The sequence below is a fragment of the Prunus dulcis genome, chromosome 7 (assembly GCF_902201215.1).
Source record: "Prunus dulcis chromosome 7, ALMONDv2, whole genome shotgun sequence".
NCBI classification, from domain to species: Eukaryota; Viridiplantae; Streptophyta; class Magnoliopsida; order Rosales; family Rosaceae; genus Prunus; species Prunus dulcis.
The window spans coordinates 18,687,286-18,709,951 of record NC_047656.1 but is presented as its reverse complement, the minus strand read 5'-3'; the positions used below and the strand labels follow the sequence as shown (position 1 = coordinate 18,709,951).

General features: G+C 37.1%; 3 protein-coding genes and 1 long non-coding RNA gene across 5 annotated transcripts; 3 read left to right on the top strand and 1 right to left on the bottom strand.

The window, feature by feature from the left end:
- Positions 1 to 2,986: 2,986 nt before the first annotated feature.
- Positions 2,987 to 5,510, bottom strand: LOC117634306 (protein phosphatase 1 regulatory inhibitor subunit PPP1R7 homolog). 2 transcript variants are annotated; one of them, XM_034368353.1, is made up of 7 exons: positions 5,121 to 5,510; positions 4,793 to 5,023; positions 4,528 to 4,674; positions 4,289 to 4,431; positions 4,084 to 4,198; positions 3,369 to 3,520; positions 2,987 to 3,263 (listed from the first exon to the last, which is right to left on the bottom strand). In XM_034368353.1, the coding sequence occupies exons 1-6, from the start codon at positions 5,421 to 5,423 to the stop codon at positions 3,440 to 3,442; spliced, it is 1,020 nt and encodes a 339-aa protein (XP_034224244.1). In that variant the 5' UTR covers positions 5,424 to 5,510; the 3' UTR covers positions 2,987 to 3,263; positions 3,369 to 3,439. The 2 variants fall into 2 exon arrangements, with proteins under 2 accessions (XP_034224244.1, XP_034224245.1); XM_034368354.1 differs by having other exon boundaries at positions 3,373 to 3,520; positions 5,121 to 5,491.
- Positions 5,511 to 6,378: 868 nt separating this feature from the next.
- Positions 6,379 to 14,095, top strand: LOC117635873 (cell division cycle protein 27 homolog B). The gene is made up of 16 exons (XM_034370252.1): positions 6,379 to 6,540; positions 7,256 to 7,328; positions 7,468 to 7,577; positions 7,776 to 7,822; positions 8,453 to 8,550; positions 8,816 to 9,120; positions 9,733 to 9,885; positions 10,556 to 10,769; positions 10,990 to 11,216; positions 11,299 to 11,364; positions 11,973 to 12,092; positions 12,525 to 12,601; positions 12,710 to 12,829; positions 12,944 to 13,163; positions 13,271 to 13,552; positions 13,655 to 14,095. Exons 1-16 carry the CDS (start codon positions 6,436 to 6,438, stop codon positions 13,700 to 13,702), a joined length of 2,265 nt encoding a protein of 754 aa, XP_034226143.1. The 5' UTR covers positions 6,379 to 6,435; the 3' UTR covers positions 13,703 to 14,095.
- A 1,629-nt stretch (positions 14,096 to 15,724) lies between these two features.
- On the top strand, positions 15,725 to 17,673 carry LOC117634541. Its single transcript, XM_034368691.1, has one exon. The coding sequence runs from the start codon at positions 16,007 to 16,009 to the stop codon at positions 17,138 to 17,140; it is 1,134 nt and encodes a 377-aa protein (XP_034224582.1). The 5' UTR covers positions 15,725 to 16,006; the 3' UTR covers positions 17,141 to 17,673.
- A 997-nt stretch (positions 17,674 to 18,670) lies between these two features.
- On the top strand, positions 18,671 to 21,443 carry LOC117635828. The gene is made up of 5 exons (XR_004586956.1): positions 18,671 to 18,806; positions 19,688 to 19,802; positions 20,389 to 20,504; positions 20,612 to 20,686; positions 21,182 to 21,443. It is a non-coding gene; the product is annotated as an uncharacterized LOC117635828 (long non-coding RNA).
- The last annotated feature ends 1,223 nt before the right edge of the window (positions 21,444 to 22,666 follow it).

The following is a 22,666-nucleotide window of genomic DNA, read 5'->3' as shown; positions in this document are numbered from 1 at the left end:
CAGAAGGAAGGCATTGACTACAATGAGGTATTTTCTCCTGTAGTAAAACATTCCTCTATTCGTATTTTGTTGGCTTTGGTTGCACAGTTTGACCTTGAGTTGGCTCAACTTGATGTCAAGACTGCATTCTTACATGGTGATTTGGAGGAAGAAATTTATATGTCTCAGCCAGAAGGTTTTAAGGTTGCTGGAAAAGAAAATTGGGTTTGCAAATTGCAAAAATCATTGTACGGCTTGAAGCAGTCTCCAAGACAATGGTATAAGCGATTTGATCGGTTTATGATCGGGCAGAAGTACACAAGAAGTCATTATGACCATTGTGTATACTTTCGCAAACTACAAGATGGAACCTTCATCTATCTGCTTTTATATGTTGATGATATGCTTATAGCATGTAAAAGCAAAGTGGAGATTGAAAGGTTGAAGACTCAACTGAGTAATGAATTTGAGATGAAGGACTTAGGAGAAGCTCGGAAGATACTGGGTATGGAAATTGAAAGAGATAGAGCGAAGGGCAAGATTAGTCTGTGTCAAAAGCAGTATTTGAAGAAGGTACTACAGCGTTTCGGGATGAATGAAAATTCAAAACCGGTTAGTACACCTCTTGCCCCTCATTTCAAACTTAGTGCTTCTATGTCTCCTAAAACTGGTGAAGAGAGTCATTACATGGCTCAAATTCCATATGCAAGTGCTGTTGGTAGTTTGATGTATGCTATGGTGTGTACGAGGCCTGATATTTCACAAGCTGTTAGTATTGTCAGTAGATATATGCATAATCCAGGAAAAGGGCATTGGCAAGCTGTGAAATGGATTCTACGGTATATTCTGGGTACTGTGGATGTTGGTTTATTGTTTCAGCATGATAAAGTTACTGGTCAATGTGTTGTTGGATATGTGGATTCTGATTACGCAGGTGATTTGGACAAGCGTAGGTCCACTACAGGTTTTGTATTCACTATTGCTGGAGGTCCAGTGAGTTGGAGGTCGATTCTGCAATCTACAGTTGCTTTGTCGACTACTGAGGCAGAATACATGGCAGTAACAGAAGCTATAAAGGAAGCCATCTGGCTTCAAGGGTTGCTTGGTGACTTGGGGGTCCAACAAGACCATGTGGATGTTCATTGTGACAGTCAGAGTGCTATTTATTTAGCAAAGAATCAAGTTCATCATGCACGTACAAAACACATTGACGTAAGGTTCCATTTTGTTCGTGAGATTATTGAAGAGGGAGATATTCTTCTTCAGAAGATTGGGACTGCTGACAATCCTGCGGATATGTTGACAAAGCCAATTTCGTTGCTCAAGTTTAAGCACTGCTTAGACTTAATTGGCATTTGTAAAATTTGTTGATTGCCCCATAGGGGATTGGGAGACGACTATTGGGAGTTCTACTTCGAGGGTTTGAGCCAAGGTGGAGATTGTTGATTATTGCCTCAAACCAATAGTCAAAAGTGATGGATATTGACAAGTTGCAATGTGAATGCATTAATTGGCTTTCACAAATGGTGGTAGGCTATTGTTGACTTGGCTAACCTTTGGCTTCTTTGAGAAGCCACTTCCTGAGAGAAGCCCTAACCTTTGGCTTCTTTGAGAAGCCACTTTTCCCTTTGGCTTCTTTGAGAAGCCACTTCCTTTGGCTATAAATTGGAAGCAAATGGTTTCATTTGAAGCATCCAACCAAGTGTTGAGTAGAAGAGAAAAATAGCAAGAAAGGCATTTTGCCAAAGAGTGAAACAAATTCTCTCTAGTTGTTCTTTGCTTTGTATCATTGTTTTCTCTTCCTTTGTGAGTGTGTGAGGTTGGGTGTATTTGGGTCTTTGGGAAATTGAGTGGTAAACACTATTGTATATCTCCATTGATTATAGTGGAATACTCCATCGTCTCCAAACTGGATGTAGGCAATTGCCGAACCAGTATAAATCTTGGTGTTGTTCTTGTTGATTATTTTGTTCAATTTTTCTCCTGCCTGTTGTTATTTATTTTTCACTCGCAGTTGGTTGACGCTTCCGCACAACAGAAGCGGGAGAAGATCCGTGAGGAGCGACGAAGAGAAAGGGAAAGGGAGAGAAGGTTGGAGCCCAAAGATGCACCAATGGGGAAGAAAAGTAAAATTACAAGAGATCGAGATCGGGATATCAGTGAGAAAGTTGCCCTCGGCATGGCTTCTGATGGTGCAAGCAGAGGAGGAGAGGTTATGTATGACCAGAGGCTGTTCAACCAGGAGAAAGGAATGGAATCTGGGTTTGCCACTGATGACCAGTACAACGTTTATGACAAGGGCTTGTCCACTGCTCCGCCTACGCTCTCAACCTTGTACAGGCCTAAGAAGGATGTTGATAATGAAATGTACGGAGGTGCGGACGAGCAGTTGGATAAGATTAAGAAAACTGATCGCTTCAAACCTGACAAGGGATTTGGAGGAGCTGCTGAGAGGGCAGGTCCAAGAGGGCGACCGGTCGAGTTTGAGAAAGATGCTGCTGAAGAAGCCGATCCATTTGGTCTGGACCGATTCTTGACAGAGGTGAAACAGAGCACGAAAGCCACGGAAAAGGTTGGAACAGGAAGGACAATGAGAGCAAGTGCAGGGTCTTCCATGCGAGATGGCTACCAAGGGGACTCCAGCAGAACCCGTATTGGATTCGAAAGGGGTCGCTAAGCTGTTCCGATCAGCTAAGCTCTTGATCCTCTTTTCTTTATTTATTTTTGAGTTATCCGACCGATGGTATTTGCCTGGCTAATCGTGAATGATTCATACTTCTTTTTGTTAGATGTTAAATTTTTAGAATTGCATCTGTTTAATTTTTATTTATTATCCCTGCTTCTTACCTTTTTTTCCTTATTGCAGTTTCTCACCCATACAAAGCTCAACCATTCGTCGAAAATCTGACAAAACTTATACTTACATTCACTGGCTGGGAATGATGTTCCTGTGCAAAGGAAGCTGTCGTAAGGCAGTAAAGCTATTGACGCATCTTCTCAACATCCAAAACTGACACAATCAACATGTCATATATGAATGGATTAAAAAGTTCAAACGTTACCTGCCACATAAAATTAGCAAGAAAGAGGAAAAGGAAAACCGGGTGATCTAAATAACAGAGAACTTCAAAATACAACACAAATTTGTTTTAAAATCATCAAGTGAGTTCTTGAGCCATCCATGATTTTGCAATTGATCATTATTTCGTAGCACCTGCCCCTTTGAGATAGGGCGTCCCTAATTAGTATCCTGAATGAATTGGTATCCCAAACCACAGGGTTGCCTGCAAACAACATCCATGAATTAGAACTCGAAAAATAAGTCATTTTGAGAAGACACTCACTACTATAATCACTGGGAATTAAAAAAAAAAGTTGAGAAAGAATACCTACATTGCAGTTATGGATTTCCAGTGCTCACATGAAAATTATGTTGACAGAGCTGAAGCCATGGAAACCTTTAAGCAAATATATGACAATCAATTTGCTGTATATTTGGGAAGATTTGTCTCAAGGCAGCAGCATAGTTTGGAGATTTCGCCTGGAATAGGAGATGCAAGAATCAATATATAGAAAATCTTAAAAGCATATGAAATACATCTGCCAACATAATTAAGAAAAAATTATCAACACAAAACAAAAAGGAAGATGCACGGCTAATCAATCATATATTTATATGTAAAAGAGTATTTGCCAATCTTCTTTGCCACCTAAAAATCTGCTTTCAATATTCTTTGACCATATACCAGTTCATAGAAACAGAGTACCATCGTCCTGCCTTCATCGTACTACTGGACATGAAACCCTAGAAGATATAAGCATGTATATGTCAGATAATTCATGCTTACGGAATCTCATTGCCACTATTTTTCCTTTTCTTTACCAGACATTGGACTTTCAACAAACAATCAGAATATTGCTACTACATTTCACCACCATACTTATGTGAGCAAAGCAGTAGAGTTGCATGAACTCTAACATACCACCTTGCACATTTCTGAACACACTAATTTTAACTTCCTTAAACTGCAGCAAAGCGTGCTGAAAGAATAAAATACCAGAACTTTAAATATTTTAGGTCCTTCAGGTTGCAGATAACCATACACATGGATTATTCTCGAGATAAATGGTAGTGAGCTTCTCTTTTGAACCAGCAACAACCTCAGCAATGCCTTCAACTGAGTCTATGCTGTTGTCATTAAGCCACAGGTCTTCTAACCTATACACGAGAATCCCATTATAAGGTAGAATCAAATATGAAAGACAAAACAACATCAAACGAACAGTTACTACGAGGTAAAACACATACATTGTTAGGTTTTCAATGCCATTCACTGACGTTAGCTTATTGTTTGATACATCCAAGATATGTAGGTTGACTAAGGTTGAGAGGCCTTCCATTTTTGAAATACCATTATGGCTCAAGTACAATTCCTCTAGAGCAACACACTCCTGGAAAAGAGGCGGGAAGTGAGTTTCAATATTTATACAACCAATCCATTAGAGAGTTTGTCTCAAAGAAACAACAGTGGACCGGCCACCCCGTACCTCGAATCCAGTCATAGAAGTTAAGCGATTGCTTTGTAAGCTAATCTTCTTGATGCATTTCAGCCCACACAAATTCACTACCTTAATTCGATTCCGCCCAAGCCACAGCTCTTGTAAATGTGTCATGTTCTGCAAATTCTCCATCACCTGATTTGGCATTTCGGCATACAATCATAACAAGGTGGATGCCAGTTGCTACACTATCAATACAGCCATGTACATAATTTCAAATGCTCCTTGAAACTTTGCTGTTAAGAAGACTAACCCGTAATCTGTTGGAACCAAGCTCAAGAATTAGAAGCTCATGGAGGTGGTCAATCTCTTCAATCTTGGCAACTTCATTTTTGGAAACATAGAGCTTCTTGAGCTTGCTGGAGACCTTGGACAATCCATGTAACGACGTAATCTCGTTGAAAGAAACATCGAAAACCAAAAGCTTGATGAATATGGTAACATCGGGTATTTTCGTTAGCTTATTATCGCTGAGCACCAACTCCTGCAGGCCATATCAAATGTTAATTTTCCCGGGAACCAAACAAACCGCCAAGAAAATCACCTTTTAATTTCATTAAAAAAGAAAACAAAGGAAGTACCTCGATACCGGACAGAGCGTCCCAACGAGAGATCGGCTCAACGGCGGCGTCTTCAATGAGGTTTTGGCGGAGTGAGAGTTTCTTAAGGCTCGAGAGGGTTGCAATCCGAGTGTCCAAGCTGGTGAGGCGGTTCGCCGTCACGTCTAACTCGGTTAGACTCGGTGGTAACTCGATCGAGTCCAGATCGTGGAGTTGGAAGCTGGTGAGATCGAGGACCGTCGAGGAAGGATCGTCCTCCATTGTCGGATCATCGTAGCCTTCCGAATTCGGAGCCGGTGGCGGTGCTCCAGTCTGGTCGTCCATTGAAGTGAAAGGTGTTCACGAGGTAGCGTTTTGCGTTTGTTTTTGTTTTTGGCTTTTGTTTCCTGCCCATTTTCTTTTTCTTCTAAGCCCGGGTTAAGGTATCACCCCAGCTTTTGGGCCGTTCAAATGGGCCGGACCAATTGAACATATTCAACCTTTTGTTTTCTCTTTTTGGTGCCGTACGGTATCTTCTTTTATTAACGGGAAGATTTAAAATAAGAACCTAATTCGATTTAAAAAATAAAAATATCACTAAATAAAGAGTTTTTGACAAATATAATATATTTATAATATATTTTCACAATAGATTCATACACTCACAATAAGGCTAGTCACAAATATGAATCGTTATAATCATTTATGTAAATCTAACATGAGACATCCTCTAATTAAGTAGAGACAAATACCATTAGACTAAAGGTTAGTTAGTCATTAAACAAAGAGTTAGTTGTTCAAATTTATAATTTTATCATGTAGAGTACAGTTAGGGCATCATAAATGATGAGATAGAAATTTGTTTAATCTACCTGAATTCAAGATCGTAATGCTAGAGATGATGAAGATAGAGAAGTCATCAAAATAGGAAGTTTACAAAATGAAGATCCAAAAAAGTGGATTATAATTTAATATAAGTTAACTACTTAAAATCCAAATTGGTGATTCAATTACGATCAAACAAATAGAATAACACAGTATCCGATTAATCTTATTCATGAAACAAATAATTTTTTTGTTTTGTTTTGTTTTGTTGGTCTTCTTGCTCCTAACCGTTGCAGCCTTATCTTATTTTTCTTTATTTTTGTCAATGGAGTTAATGCGTCATATAAAAATCCAATTTTGTTTTGTGGTACGTGATTTTAAACCATAAATAAATAAATAAATAAATGTCACCTGACGCGTGATTTGAAATGGGAGATCACACGTGCCGTCCTGATTTTGAAACCCAAAACCAAAACCAAAACCCCTCTCCATCTCTCTCTCTCTCTCTCCCTCTCACCAAATCAAAGCAGCCATGGAAGCCATACTCAGAGACTGTGTTCAGCACAGTCTTCGCGATTTCATGTACCGAAACGCCATTTTCCTCTGCGAAAGACTCTGTGCCGAGTACCCATCCGAGGTACCTTTTCTCCACCTACTCTTTACTCTTTTTCTTTTATTGCCTGTTTGTTTGGTTACCGAGAAATCCCAGGAAAGGAAAAACGAAGATGGAAAATTCGAAATGGAATTTTCTCTTCTGCTAGTGCTTCACGGCCACCCTGGGGAACATTACCGCTTTTATCATCATGATCGATGCTTCGTGTTACTTAACCAACGACTTCGTTAAGATTTTACTTATACGGTTATACCTGAGTAATTCAGTGTTCTGTATTTGAAATCTAGGGTTTTAGGGGTTTAGAATCTCTCGAACATTTATATTTACCCGGGGTTCACATTATTGTTTTTCTGGAATAAAATGTTTTTCTTTGAGGATAAGTAATTATGTAGTTGAATTAGTTATTTGCTTTGCTATTAGCTTTAAATTATTGGAGCTCTGGACTGCGAATTGTTTTTGGTAATATTCTTTTTACAATGAAGCATGAAGCTGTGGGTATTTTGAAAATGGGGTTTCTTAATGTGGTTTACTTTCCACAGTGCCACTTTTTTGATAGAATTAATCAGATTGGTTATGCCACTTTTGAAAGTTGACAGGAAATGTACCCGTTCTAAAATTTAGAACTGTCTATTGGAAGAAGTTGTGTTGGTGACGTTTTTATTTCCTGGTTGAATGGGTAGCGCTGTTTTTTCAGTTTGTTAATTGTTTATGGACTCATTGACAAGTTGTTCCATTGCAGACAAATTTACAATTGTTAGCTGGCTGTTACTTGCAAAGCAATCAAGCTTATGCTGCTTATCATATTTTAAAGGGTAGGCAATGTCATAGTTCATATACTGTTTGAGTATATTTTTATTTTTGTAGTTTCTTTTGTTCTTTTTAATTAAGGTTTTTAGTTAGTGTTTCTCATCACATGGACCTCTCCTCTTCTTTCTGTTGATTTTTATGAAGGAACACAAGTCGCTCAATCCCGCTACTTGTTTGCAATATCATGCTTTCAGATGGATCTTCTTAGTGAAGCAGAAGCAGCATTATGTCCTGTTAATGAGCCTAGTGCAGAGGTATCAGAATCAAATTGTTTGGAGCATTATGTCTAAATTAAAATTTACAATATTACATGTTGAAGTCTTACTTCATATAACACAATGTTCTTCAGGGTTTCATTGTTTTCTACAGGAATTGAAATGAACCTCATATACCCTTTAGACATTATCATATGATCGAAACAGCAGATGACTTGCTTTTAATTATTTTTGCAGGTTCCAAACGGTGCAGCTGGTCATTACCTTCTTGGGCTTATTTACAGGTTTGTCTTCTTTCTTCTGGAGCTTCTGCGGATGTAGCCAAAAGCATATCTACTTTATAAGTTTCTTGAAAGGGACTTTCTTGTGATGATGGCTAAACTTACTTTCTAAAGGACCACTTTATTGGGATCCATCTCAGTAAGATGTCAGGGAAAAGGGCATTCCAGTACAAGATGTATTTTGACAGAATCCTATGATTTTATGAAGCTGTACTCAATTGTGAGAGGTGAACAGTAATGGTAGTGTTGTTGTACCTCCTAGAAATATCTTTTGGGGTATGATAGGCTTGAATGTAGTTCGTCCTAGTAATGTCAGGTAAACTTTAGGTGGTGCTTGTGAATTTCTTCAGATTTGTGTCCTCTTCTAAGTTGTTTCCTCCGTCTCTCTGGTTGCATGTCTCTTGGGATAGAATAGAGGACTTTGCTGTGTTGTATTAACTTAGGTTTATTACCATTCTATGGAATTTGTAGCTTATCATCCTGCAACTACTTCATTATCTCTGTTTTTTGCATCTTATAGTTATTTCATGCCTGGATTGTATGATTATGTCAATTTTCTGTTCTTTTATAACATTATATGTATGTGATGCATGCCTCTCATGATATTATTGTTTGTAATTTGTTTTGTTCTAGGTATACTGATAGAAGGAAAAGTGCCATCCATCACTTCAAACAGGCTTTGACTATAGATCCTTCTATGTGGGCTGCATATGAAGAACTGTGCGTGCTAGGTCTGGACAATGTTACACACATGACTTCATATTCTTTTTAGAGCAGCACTTTTGCTTTAATCATTATGCCTCTTTGTCTAACAACTGATCATTTTGCTAAGATATCAATCTGGATGCATGTAACCATGTACCCTGAAATGGGAAAATTTTAGCTGGATATTTATCCTAAAGTGAAGCCTTCTCTTGATTTGCAAGTTGGAGAATAAGTCAAGGCTTCTCTTTCAATACATATTTAAGTTAAGGCTTTGTATTTCCATTGTTCCAGGTTCCGCTGAAGAAGCAGCTGTAGTTTTTGGTGAAGCTGCTTCTCTTTCCATACAAAAGCAGTATCTACATCATGGATTAGCTTCACAAAGTTTACTTACCTTAAATGAGGACTGTAATTTAGTTTCTGGTAGGAATTTTAGCTTGGAAGATGTTAGTCAGAGACAATTCAAGCACATGCAAGGAAATAACATAAGAGATGTGTCTGGAAATTCTCATGTTATTTTGGGAGGAGCTTCTGGTCAGCCTATGAATGGCAGTTCTAGCCTATCTTTCTATAACACTCCTTCACCAATGCCCATGCAGGTATATATAAGTTATCTCCTCCACTTTTGTTCTAGTAGTCCTGCATTTATTGCTGTATCTCTTTCCTTACTTCCGTTGCCCAATATTCCTCTTGGTTTTGAATAATATGATATCTGTTTTGGTTTGCAATTATGGGTGGAGACCTCTTCAATTAGGTTTTGTTTTGAAAGAAAACATTTGGTAATTTACTCTTAAGTTTGTGTCATTATTCTAAAGTAGACCATCTGACGTAGGATAGGTGCAAATATTGCCTACAAATGGATGTGCGATGGGCTTTAGGATTTATAAAGTTGTGGCTTAAGGACTTAGGGTTGTAAGAGAAGAATTATGGTTTAGGGTTTAGGGTTGTAAGAGAAGAATTATAAATTTGAAAATCTGATTCCGCTGGCTACTGTTATGTATAAAACACCTGTGTCTCTAAAATTAAGGTCTCAAACTTAAAAGATTCAATGCTAGAGTGTTTAGGGCATAATCACTCAGTTATATAAGACTTAGTTGTACCAGAAATAAAACATTGAAACTGGTATTTGTCAAAATCAAAATATACACACAAAAATCAGCTAAATCCTTTTCTTTTTGTGTCACCATTGCTCTTACTGCCCCTGTTTGCAGTTGTCAGGTGTTGCTCCACCAGCTCTGTGTAGAATGGTACAGCCAAATGGCCCAAATATGAGCACAGGTACTGATAGCTCTCCGAGATCAACTGTAAACTCTACCATTCAAGCCCCTAGAAGAAAGTTTGTTGATGAAGGAAAACTGCGGAAGGTACAGGGCCACTTATCCATAATTTAAATAAACTTGCTTTCTATTGATATAATTCTTCATGCCACTGTTGCTAACATAAATTAATTATCTAAGTGTATGTAAGGTTGTTCATTGTTGTGTAAATTGCATGTGCCTTTACACTTTTTTCTTCAGATTTGTGGACCATGCTTATGAACTGAACTGAACATGGAATTTGTTGTGAAACAGCTGATTTCTGCGGCCTGTTGGTTTTCTTGGAGGGAAATTTATGCATGGAGGGTCTTTATTTCTTTTAACACACATGTTATCATGATATTCAATCTAATGTCTTTGACTCAATCTGACTTCTTCAAAGTTTGCATAAGGGCTGTTGTGTAAGTTTGTCCTTTGGGATCAGTTTGCTATTTATCGTTGCTTGTTAGCACTTACTCAGTAGTTCCTAACTTCTATGCCTTCCTTGTTTTAGAGGTTTAATGTGGGCTAACGCTGAGGTTATTTATTTGTTGTGCTGTTGTTGTTGCCTTTGGTTCATTGATTTGGTTGCATTATTGTAGTTATATATTTCCATCGTGGATATGGCAATTGGAATTTCTGCACTTGAGTAACTCTGTATATCATTTGGTGGAATTTTCATTTGTTTTCCTGGACATATTGAGGTCAATGAATTGTTGAGATTGTTTTCCCCTTTCAGATTTCAAGCAGGTTGTCTTTTGATTCTGGCAACCGACGGAGCAATAGACTTGCTGCTGAAGCAGGGGCTAACACTAATGCAAGTGCCTCAATGACGGCCGGAAATGGAACTACCAATTCATCTAAATATCTTGGAAGTTCCAAGCTGAGCTCTGTGGCACGTTCCTTGGCAAATCGTAAGGGACAGCCATGGGCCAATGAAAATATTGATGAAGGTGATGCATCTTCTCTTTTCTATTAATAGAGAACCAACAAATTTGCATGATAGTGATTTAAGTTTGTTCAGTTGCTTTGCTCATCTAAGCTCAGTAATGTTTCCTGGCTAATACGAATACGTTATTTTCCGCTCTATGATACTGTTGATTCCTCGATGTTTGCTCTGTCCAATGACTTTTCAGCTGATACGTGTGAAATTTAAATTTGGGTTCTATTTAGGGATGCGCAATGAGACATTTGATGATTCCCGTTCAAATACTGCAGCAGTAGCTTCTGGTTTTACTCCCTCTAGTGATAACAGATATCTTGAACAAGAAGGAACAACCTTGTCAGGTAGTGGGGGTATTATGAATGTTTCAAGAGTTGTCACTGGTGCTTCAGAAATATTGAGCCTTTTAAGAACCCTTGGGGAGGGCTATAGACTTTCCTGCTTGTACAGATGTCAGGTACTACTTGGTTATTGAGTGTAATATTCTTTTCCTCAATTGAGGTTGTATTTAATTATCTAATATTGATTGTGTTGCACAGGATGCACTGGATGTCTATCTCAAACTTCCATACAAGCATTACAACACAGGCTGGGTACTTTCCCAGGTAGTTGTCTAAAAACTTCTTGGCCGGATTTCTATATTGTCTCCTGCTCTGATGACCTTGTATGTAGCACTGGAGAATACTTATACTGAGTACAGATTCCATTCAACCATTTGTGTCGTTAGTCTTCCACAATTTAGGGATATTGCAGGAGATACATTTGTTTGGTGGAGGTCTATATAAGTTAGTTAGCTAGTTTGGAACACTACTAGAAAATAATATTTTCACATTAGACCTTATAAAGAAGGGTTGTTTTCACTTCATTCTTACAAATCTTTCTATTTTTTCAATATCTCATTGACATCAGTTCAGAACCTGATTAATTTCTCGTCACATGTTCATCTCATCTTTGATAGTTTGGTCTTTTATGCTAATTTACAAATAAAAACCCTCCAGAAATAAGAATGGTGATGAATTTATTTGGACTTAATTCGTTCTCTCTTTTGTTCTGCTTCATTTATTCCTCCATGATTTGTAGATACCTAAACCTTTGTTCTCAATATTTCCATGCAGACCAACTCACATTCCTTGCAACTGCTCCCTTAATGGTTTTTCCCAGCACATTTTAATACCTGCATATAACTGACTATTTTGGCGTTCCTCAACTGCAGGTTGGAAAAGCTTATTGTGAACTGCTAGAATATGCAGAAGCTGATCGGGCCTTCAGTCTTGCCCGTCAAGCATCACCTTACAGTTTAGAAGGAATGGATATATATTCCACAGTTCTCTATGTGAGTCCCCATAATGATGTATTGCAAAATTGAAAATAGTTTTTTTTCTTATTTCCAGAGGATACTGTCATTATACATAACATGGCCTGTGGGGTTACTCCTGCTAATTCTGCTGAGATGTATTATCTATCTTCAAATAAAACAATATTCGCACTATGGTTAGAAAGAGGTCGTGTGTTTAAGACGATTTATCGTATCTATTACATGGTTGGTTTACTCCGGCCAATCATTCTGAATGAAGCTTGGTGCTTCATTCATTGTTACACTCTGTAGTTTTTTCTCTATACCTACAGATGGCCTTGTTTTTGTTCTGCAAGCCCTGATTTTCTTTTCTCTAGAAATAGGTTTCTTAATCTTTATCCATGTGTTTGTTAGTTTTCTAGGTGCTTAATGTTTAATTGCTTCCCTGAAAATTAATCTTACTCTTTGCAGCATGTGAAGGAAGACATGAAGTTAAGTTACCTGGCTCAGGAACTGATAGCAACCGACCGCTTAGCTCCTCAATCTTGGTAGCTATATCACAGTTTTTGAAATAATACATGGCATTCTAATCTCAGTTTTCGTTTCAACATGTTGATCATTGTTCCTTGCATCTTTCTTATTGAATGGGATTGCAGGGTTGCCATGGGAAATTGTTATAGCTTGCAGAAAGACCATGAAACTGCTCTCAAGAATTTCCAGCGAGCTGTTCAACTTAATTCAAGATTCACATATGCACATACCCTTTGTGGTCATGAGTATGAGACAGCCATTTTCTTCCTTTAATCATTTAATCCGTAAAATTGAAATTCTCCTGGATGTGGTTTCTGATTTTGATGGCTGATATTGTCTTCAATTATCCTTATCTGCAGATATGTAGCTCTAGAGGATTTTGAGAATGGAATAAAGAGCTATCAGAGTGCACTTCGTGTTGATGCAAGGCATTATAACTCCTGGTATGGGCTTGGAATGGTATATCATCGCCAAGAGAAGTTTGAGTTCGCCGAGCATCACTTCCGGACGGCTTTCCAAATAAATCCTCGTTCTTCTATTATTATGACTTACCTTGGCCAAGCATTGCATGCTTTAAAGGTCGCATTCCCTATATCCATTTTAACATTATGACTTCAGGAAGTTTGTTTATTTACTAACCTTTTTTAAATTACTATTATCTGGAATGTGTTTAAATCATATGACAGAGAAGTGAAGAAGCGTTAGTGATAATGGACAAGGCTATTATAGCAGATAAGAAGAATCCACTTCCCATGTATCAGAAGGCTAACATACTAATGAGTTTAGAAAGATTTGATGAAGCTTTAGCAGTGTTAGAGGAGGTTAAAGAATATTCTCCTCGTGAAAGCAGTGTGTATGCGTTGATGGGTAAGATCTATAAGCGACGTAACATGCATGAGAAAGCAATGCTTCATTTTGGTTTTGCCTTGGATTTGAAGCCGTCAGCAACCGATGTTGCTACCATTAAGGTAATTTGGGCATACTTCTTATTCTTTCAGTTGTATCTTGCTCCTAGGGAGCAAAAGAATTTTGCTCTGCTCATCCCTTATCATCTCTTTATGTTCCAACAGGCTGCCATTGAGAAGTTACATGTACCAGATGAAGATGACGACGTGTAGATCTACGAATGAGAAGTTACTTGTTTTTGAATTTCAGCGGCTGAGAAGATTTGGCCCCGAGTAGTGGTCTGCTTGTGCTTTCGAAGGTGTATGAATAGCCTAGTTCGTGAGACTCTGCTGTTTGTTCGGGCACCACATCCAGTCTGCATATTGTAGAAACTGACCTCAGTTTTGTAGGTGATTCACATACAAAGGGCATGAAGTGACACAAGTGCTATTAGCGGCCATACTTGTACGGGTAGTTGTATCATGATGTTGAGAAAAAACTTATTGTATGATTAACTTGAACTATAATGTTTATAATTGTAATTTGCTTGGCTCTGACACAAATTGTAAAAATTCATAATTAATTTGCCCTATTACATCCATTAATACGAGTCTCCACTTTCTTCATCGGTTTTATGTTACAGCATAATCTATACCTGAAAGTTGGATGCGATAAAGATATTGAAAATGAGCTTTTTTATCTTTTGCGCCTCCCAAAATCCAAGAGTTCCAAATGGAAGGAAAGATTTAAATAATTTTCCGATCTTTAGCAACGGTTAAATATATCCGCTGCCAAAGGGTTCTATGGCTGCAGTTAGTGACGGTTTTCTCCGCGGCTAAAGAAATTTAATCAAACGAGGCATTTATATCGTCAAGAAAAGTACATGAACCGGAACTAAAAAGCCTAACTGTTGCATATTCGCTGTGTTTTTCTGTTTGTTTTCCAAAAATGAAAGTTTTTTTGTGGCTAAAACCTAAATTTACTTAAAGTTATTGCACTAATGTAACACTTCAATCATTGAGAAGGAATGGAGCTCATGGAATTCATGGGAGCTCACAAACTTTCTTCAACTCTTGTCCCATTTTACTACAAACCCACCAATTCATTAACCTTATCTTTGGTAAGACTTCCAATTCTCTGTTTTCCCAATTCAATTGGATATTATGGCACATAAATAATGAGAATTTTAAAATATATAAAAATAAATTTGATTATGGCATATTAGGGAATTATAAACAACACAAGCCACCCTGGGAGCCCAATCACACGTTTTCTTCTATTCAAACCTATCAAATGGAAATTACACATCTAGGAAAAAAAAATAAAATTTGTCAAGTAGTTGAAAGGATTTCGTTTTTTTTACTATAAGCAGTAGTCTAAACTACATGGGAGGGAGATTTCTCACACACAACTACTATGTTGTGGGGATTTGAACATGAGACCTCTAGTATGCAAGTCAATGCCTTCTTCCACTAGGCTAGAGCCGTTAGCAGGATTTCGTACTTTTAATTATTGAAATCAATTCAATTGAATTTTTCTTAAATATGTAAAATAAATTGAAACTCACACATGTAGTACCACCAATGCAATGTGTTAAGATTTTTGACAAACCACCAATTCTAATGTTTGAGCTACAAGAGCTGGAACTCTAACAATTTGCAAACAACTTTGAGTTCATGGTTTTTTTTTTTTTTTTTTTTTCAAATGGTTTCCATGGCTTGATAAGACAATAAATCCTTAGCCCATGTTTGGTTCGCAGAAAATATTTGATGGGAAATAATTTTTCATGTCTTTATCCAAGAGACGGGAAATATAAAATTCATTTCTCATGTTTGGTAATTCAACTAGGAAATACCACTTTATTTCTTTTTCCATGTTTGGTTTGTATAGGAATGAAAAACAAAGTTTGTTTAATTTTTCAATTATACCCATATATGAAATCAAATTTTAAAAAAATACATTTAATGATATTCTAATTCTAAATTGTTCATGAGTACAAAATGGTCATGACTTTTCATGTCTGGACTTACAAAATATAGTAAAACAATTGATTTCTCATTCCAAAACCTCCTTTCTCATGAAGCAATTGTGATGTGGAAGATTATTATACTAGACTGTACTTGTTCTAGTCAAATCTTCTTCGTGTTTGTGGTGCTTTATTTTTGTTCCTGGCCTTTTCGGCTTTTGTTTTCTTTGTTTGTTTGCTTCCCATTTTTGGTGTTTAAATGAACTTAAATTGTTCACGACCCAAAAAAAAAAAAAAAAAAACGGGGGCCTTGGGGTTGAAAAGCCCTAACGAGCGGGATTTGGGCGTCAACTTTCATAACTTCAAAATGGTACATCCAAAAGCAAGCAGACCTGAGGGTACAGAGCACAGAGCTTGGATGACCAGTTCTTTCCTGGAAGTTGTTCATTCTGCAATTGAGTCCCCCAATTCATAATCACAGGCAAGTTCATATTTCAAAACCAATTTCTCTGTATTCAATTTTCATGTAGAAATCACTGCTAAAAGCTCACCAACCAAAACCCTGAAAAATATGATAACCCAGATGAACAAAAGGCTAATCTCACTCTCATTCTCTCTGAGAAGCTCGGTCCAGCTTCACAGGCCTCCTCTTTACCACTCAATATCTCTCTTGTTTTACTCTTCCTCCAATCCCAAAAGGTCAAAATCAAAATCAAAGCCCAAAGTAGCAGTAGCTGAATATCTAATCAACCAGCACCAGTTTTCCCCAGAAGCCGCTTTAAAAGCCTCATCAGCCATTACTTTTCTTCGAAGTACCCCAGAATCGGATTCGGTGCTTTCATTTCTCAAGGAAAGCGGTTTCTCCAAAATCCATCTGGAGGAAGTAGTTAAAAGGGTCCCGGGGATTCTTCGTGCCAATCTTGACACGGCCATCAAACCCAAAATCAAACTTTTGCAAGACTCTGGCTTTTCAAACTCCGACATCGCCGATCTTATATCCTCAGACCCCTGGATTTTAAGGCGGAGTGTCGATAAAGGGCTTGGCCCTGCTATTTTAGTGTTGAAGAACATTCTGGGTTCTAATGCAGATGTGCTTAAGGTTTTAAAGTTATCTGCTTGGTATCTCAAATATGACTTGGAGAAGACATTGATGCCCAATATTGAGGTTTTAAAGAGTTTGGGTATAACTTCGTCGCAGATTGTCAAATACATTTTTCTTTTTCCGAGATTCTTTCTGCATAAGCAGGAGAGCATTATGGGTTTTGTTAAAAGGGTTGATGAAATGGGTTTTGATAGGAAGTCCAAGATGTTCCTATACGCTATTCGGATCATGAGTTCGATGACTTTGGAGACCTGGGAACTGAAGGTGAAGCTCTTCCAGAGTTTGGGGTTTTCGGAAAACGATATCTTGGTGGTGTTTAGGAGGGCTCCCCAGGTGTTTGCTACGTCTGAGAAGAAGATTAAGGAGGCAATAGAAATGCTGCTTAGCTCTGGCAAGGTTGATATCTCATTTCTAGTTATTCACCCTGAATTGCTTATTTGTAGCGTTGAGCACAGGCTGAAACCACGACTACAAGTTATAGAGAACCTGGAAAAGAGAAATCTACTTGGGAAAATACCTAACTTGAGCACAATCTGCAAGTATACTGAACAGAAGTTTGCTGCAAAATTTGTAGTTCCTTATGCAAATGAACTTGACCAGTGAAGAGCCATCCTAATGCGATTTGAATATTTTTAGCTGGCACTGGCATTTGATGAATGCTTGTAACTTGCAGGAAGAGTTCATATTTTCTTGGGAAGCGCATGGAAGGAAAGGATATAGAAAGGCCATGATTGTTTTTGAGGTATTTTCTTTTGTGCACTCGTGTTTCCTTCTATTAATCTTTGTAAGAAAGTTGAAACAGGGCCCGACTGCTTCTCTAGGAAGCGCATCTGCTTAGTGTTATTGTGGCTCCAGTTACTAATTTCTCTAAACTTTGAATCCCTTAAAAAAGAGTGACAGCTAGCTTATTAGCTCTTCACTAGCTTTGCCCTTGCGTTCCCATTTCAATTGTTTCTCATTTGCCATTCTGGTTCGCAAGAACTCCAAGTCTCCAAGACCACAACACAAATTGCTCACAAGAAAGAAAGCTAACAATGTAAGTTTTTCCTTTGCAAGGAGGGTTTATATAAAGCTACATCTGCATATAGACTTGTACCAAGATTTTTGTGACAATTTCAAAAGTGAGTTTTAATGTACATATATCCTTTTTTTCCTGCAAGAGTCAACCACAAAACCATCGCCAATTCTCATGTTGTAGGCAAAGAACATGTCAACAACTAGCAAAACAATTCTCTAGTAATTATCTAATGAAAGTACTACAAGTGTAAAATAAAAGAATATAAAAATAAAAATATAAGTCACTGGTTTGGTTGAATTTAGGCCGGTTTGGTTCAACGTGCCATCATCAAGACCATATTTAGTAACTAGTATTTGATTAAATTGAAAAAGTCACTAAATCTAAGATATATTAAAGGAGGAAATGAAGATAGGGGTGAATAATTATCATTTTGGGGGATTAGTTATAAGGTATTGTTATTCTACCATTTTGTGAGAATTAGATGGGATAAATTTTCTTCATAAGTAATCCATCTTCTACCTTCAACTTGATTATAAAAAAAATAAAAAAAAATCATTTCTTCCTCGAACATGATTTAACTAAACATGGCTCAAAATCGCAACTGAACCAATAGGTTTTTTTTTTTTGGGTCAAAATCAAACCAACCCGGTTACTATAATTCTCATCCGCCGATTTGATGAGTTTGGCATGATTGATGCTCACCCCATAGCTGAACTTTGGTTGTTCATTTAAAATTGTTGCAAAATTTTAATTTATGGTGTGCTTGGCTAAACCTTTTTTCAAAAAAATACAAGCAATAGTAAGGGAGTTTCTTACACACACTATCAATGTGCCATTGAGATCACTATTTTTCACATCAAAACTATTTTCTACTGGGATAAACCCTGTTGCCTTGTTTTTCTAATTTGGGTCCTCAAGAATTAACAACATCCCAAACACATCGTAATTATTCATTTTTATTTCATTTTTATTTTTTGTCATCTGAAATTTCGTTCAGGGAAAGGATTAGAAACAAAGCCCAACAGAGAACCCCAACAGAGCCAAAGTCCAAAAAGCTACACCCCAAACTCGTCTCCTGAGGCAGAGGCCCAATCGACGCCACAGGCCCAATCGACGATTTGATCGGGAGAGACAGAAAGGGAGAGGTGTGCGATCGACGATTCGACGGCGAAATCAAAATCCCTCTGCGACTGCTTTTCCCAAATTACATGGCATATCAAATATTAAAGCTTTCATTATCTTTTTCCTTTGGTAAGCCTTCCAATTCTCTATTTTCCCACTTTAATAATTTCGATTATATTAAGAGATATTTAGTGATATACCCATTTCTAACACTAATATTATAAATAAACCCTACACAATTGAATTCCTATAAACAAACCCAAAAAAAACCCAAAAAATGATAGCTAGCCTTATTGAATTTAATATTGATTATTAAATTACTTTGATGCCCTATTGAGTGCTTTGGGTATTTTTATGAGATTTTGGGGTTGGGCTTGTTTTAAGAAATTGATGGCAGTTTTGTAATTTATAAGAAGTTAAAAGTTTTTTTGTTATGTTGTAAATGGGCTTTGGGTGTGTTTCTAAAGTCCATTTTATATAGGGTATTTTTATAATTTGGGCCCCCATATTGGGTATAATAGTGAATCTCCCTTTTATTAATCTTATGACCTAGAAACAGAGAGTATTTTAAAAAAATAAAAAGAAAATTTTGATTTCTGACATTTTAGGATCGTTGGAAGACATCAAGCAGTGAAACTTATAATGAAAGATTAAAACTTTAATCTTCTAGCTAAATGCATCCATTGAATTTTAAAGATAGGTTTAACTACGCATGTTTGGAATTTGAAGCAACTTAAAACCCAATTTATATTTTTCAAATTTTCAGTAATAAAGAAACTAATTCAGCCAGCGTTAGAAATCAAAGGAAATATTCTTTTTAATTATGAAAAAATGTTGTTGGGAAATAAAAGAACTCAAGGATTTTGATATTTAGTGAACGTATAATTGTATATGACAATGTGTATAAAAATTTTGTTTGGTTATTCGGTTGTAATGTTTTGATTAGTAGAATTTTCAAATATCTGTGGAAGTGGGAAGTTGGTAATTGACTTTTTAATCTGTCAATGTAGTTTGGAAGGAGTTTCTCGGGGGAGCGATTGCTGGGTCATGTGGGGAAGGAATGATGCATCAGGTTGGCACCGTAAAGACACATATTCAGAGCAAGTTATTCTTTGTGCAAGTCAGGTATAGAGTAAAGATGTTGTAGATGTAGCATTCATGACTAATGTGTAATAAAGGTCAATTTTTTGTTGGATGGCTTTTAACTTCATATAAATTGTATGTAAGAAAGTAAAATTTCAAGTATTGGATATGGCATTTTATTTTCCTGCTTAAGGCTAGCTTACCTATGAAGCCTGGTATCCAAATGTATGGTGTTCCCTCCGCCTCCTTCCCTCTTCTCCCTATTTTCATTATGATGGAGATCAGGCAATTAAGAGTCTTGACCTCTGAATTCTTAGTTTGATCTTATTGTAAATTGCGTTTGAGATTGAGGATGCTAACAGTATTTAGATGGACATCTTGTTTATCGTCCTTGTAGCACTATTTTCATTAATAAGAGCTCTGTTTCTTATAAGAAAAGAGAAGTTAACTTAGTTTGAGTTTGTACTACATGCAGTCCAGTTACACCAAGAGTACAGTAGTTCAGACATACTTTCTTTTATGATTGGCAAATGATATGCAGTTAGGATTTAGGCCTCTAAATGATTTAGTTGTCATTATTCTGTTGCTTTTAACTTAATTAGCTCTGGTTCTTATTTCTTGTATGCAGGTTATTATGAAGGCTTGAAATTTTGCAGCAGTATGGGAAGTAAAAATCCACAGGCAATCCCAATTTCCATATTGATAGTTCTGTTGAGGGACTCATACTAGGAGGATTGTCTGGTGGTATGTACCTTGCTTAAACTTTGTCCTACTTGGTGCTGGTTTAAGTCTTGTATAATTGCATTCAGCATTTTCTGTAGGGTAATTTATACTTGCTTCGAATTGGTCAGGCATTAGTGCAAATATCTTACCAGTGCCTTCGATGTGATCAAAACAAGATTGCAAGTGCAGGGTTCAACCTTGAGGTATCAGTTCTATATGTGGTTTTTAATTTTTATTATTTTTACTTTCATATAACTTTTAGTTATTAGTGTAGGAACAAAAAATTTTGTTGCAAGCATCATGTTGTGTTGTTAGAGTACTTAATGTTATCCGAGCAAGGCTTGGCATTCATATTGTGTCAGCTGTTGTGTATGTGAACGCTGACCACCTTGGTCCACAGACACAAACACCATTTATCCTTTGTGATTATTGAGGGGATTTTACAATGCTGTAGTTGTTTTATCAATGCACCATTTTGGTTGAATCTCATAGCCAGATAACAGAATATTTTAAATATTGGGTACATAATTGATGGGCTATAGTCAGAAAATATGTACTTTGGTAAAGTTTGCGTTGATTGTTATTCAAACTGAGCTTTCCTTTCGACCTGATATATATTTCAAACTCATGGGATGAAAGTTAGATGTGATAGAAGAACGATTTTACGGTTTCCATCTAATGTTTGTTGTGAATTTTAGGTACAATGGCTGTTATATGCAAAGTAGCATAAGGATGGCTGACGATGCACAGGAGGTTGCTCAGAGGTAGCATTCCTAGGATTGAGAATAATCCAGTTTCAGCTCTGACTTTTGTTGGTGTGGAATTTCTAAGAGAGACCATCTCAAAGAAGGATTGAGCAATGATAACAGGCAAGAAGTTGCTGGCATGTCGGTGGGAGTCATCTGTACTGTGGATGGCATGAGAAACTTGCACTGAATTTCTTTCCAATCCCATACAGGCATTTTCATGTATCCAATTAATAAACGTTTAGTAATGTTATTGTAAACACGAATTTCTTGCGACAAATGAGACAAGAACACGTGTACAAAATAATATTGTATCTATGAAATTTAGGGTTACAATCTCTGTATTGAATCCTCTGATTCGATCTCCAAAGTGTTTAAAGAAAATTTGTGTTTGATACAAGGGTCGTAGAGACTTGATCTTGATCAAACGGGTAGCACGAAGCTTGTTTGGTGTTTGGGATTTTTATGGTGAAGGAACCGGCACGTATTTGTTGTGCTTGGTGGCTCTTTCAAGGTAGGGTGAAGAATGCAGAGAGTTTTCTGTTTCTTCTGAGTGCTAGGTTTTTTTCTCCGACCCTTCTTTCGTCTTGAGACCTCCTATTTATAGGCTCTTGTAGGATGCTTGACCTAAATAACTTTCCTTATTTAAAACCTTGTTTTATGGGATTTTGATTTGATTTAAATCAATTCCCATAATCTGGCAATTTAACCAGATTATCTTCAATTGATTGACCTGATTAATATTTGATTTAAATCAAAGTCAATCACAGAAGATTCTTTCCCTTAATTTTGTCTTCATCTTGAACCGTTTGATGCACTCCGTCGGATGTCGCCACGTGTCAATTTTTGACAACTAATTCGATTTTGATGAGTCATACGCCACATGTGCGAATTATGAGGCCCACAATTCAATCCACCAAACCCTAATTATTTTATGGTCCAATGAAATTTATTTCACCAAAATTTCTTTGTCTACAGTTATCATGTAATATGTTTATATACATAAAAGATATTAAAAAAGAGGTTTTTATTTTTATCTTTTCATTTGCGCCTCCCAGTTTCTTGCGTGAGAGAAGATTATTATTATTTTCCAAACTTTTTGAGGCGGTTATCAAGAACGCTGCGAAAGGGGTCTTTAGAAACGCTTAGCGACGACTTTTACCGCCACTAAAGATGTTTAAGACCCAAGGGGCATATAAACCGTCAAAAAAAGTACAGACACCGCTGCTAGAGGACGAAAACCGCTGTTAAAAATCCTAACTGTCACATATTCTCTGAAAATACTACTAGAGAGTTTTTTTCTTCTGTTTTCATACAGACATTTGGTTTACTTCCTCCAAATTACAACAGGCAATTTGGTAAGTCACATAGAAGCTGCAATAAACTTGATATTACGAACATTATTGAGAAGCACTGGCACTTATGGAGCTAACACAC

Coding starts and splice junctions, on each gene's coding strand:
- LOC117634306 (XM_034368353.1), bottom strand. CDS start 5,423: ATGGACGACCAGACTGGAGCACCGCCACCGGCTCCGAATTCGGAAGGC. Junction 4,432..4,527: donor CTTCTATGACTGGATTCGAG/GTACGGGGTGGC, acceptor CCTCTTTTCCAG/GAGTGTGTTGCTCTAGAGGA. Junction 4,199..4,288: donor GGCATTGAAAACCTAACAAT/GTATGTGTTTTA, acceptor TCTCGTGTATAG/GTTAGAAGACCTGTGGCTTA.
- LOC117635873 (XM_034370252.1), top strand. CDS start 6,436: ATGGAAGCCATACTCAGAGACTGTGTTCAGCACAGTCTTCGCGATTTC. Junction 6,541..7,255: donor GTGCCGAGTACCCATCCGAG/GTACCTTTTCTC, acceptor GTTCCATTGCAG/ACAAATTTACAATTGTTAGC. Junction 11,217..11,298: donor CCTGCTTGTACAGATGTCAG/GTACTACTTGGT, acceptor TGTGTTGCACAG/GATGCACTGGATGTCTATCT.
- LOC117634541 (XM_034368691.1), top strand. CDS start 16,007: ATGATAACCCAGATGAACAAAAGGCTAATCTCACTCTCATTCTCTCTG.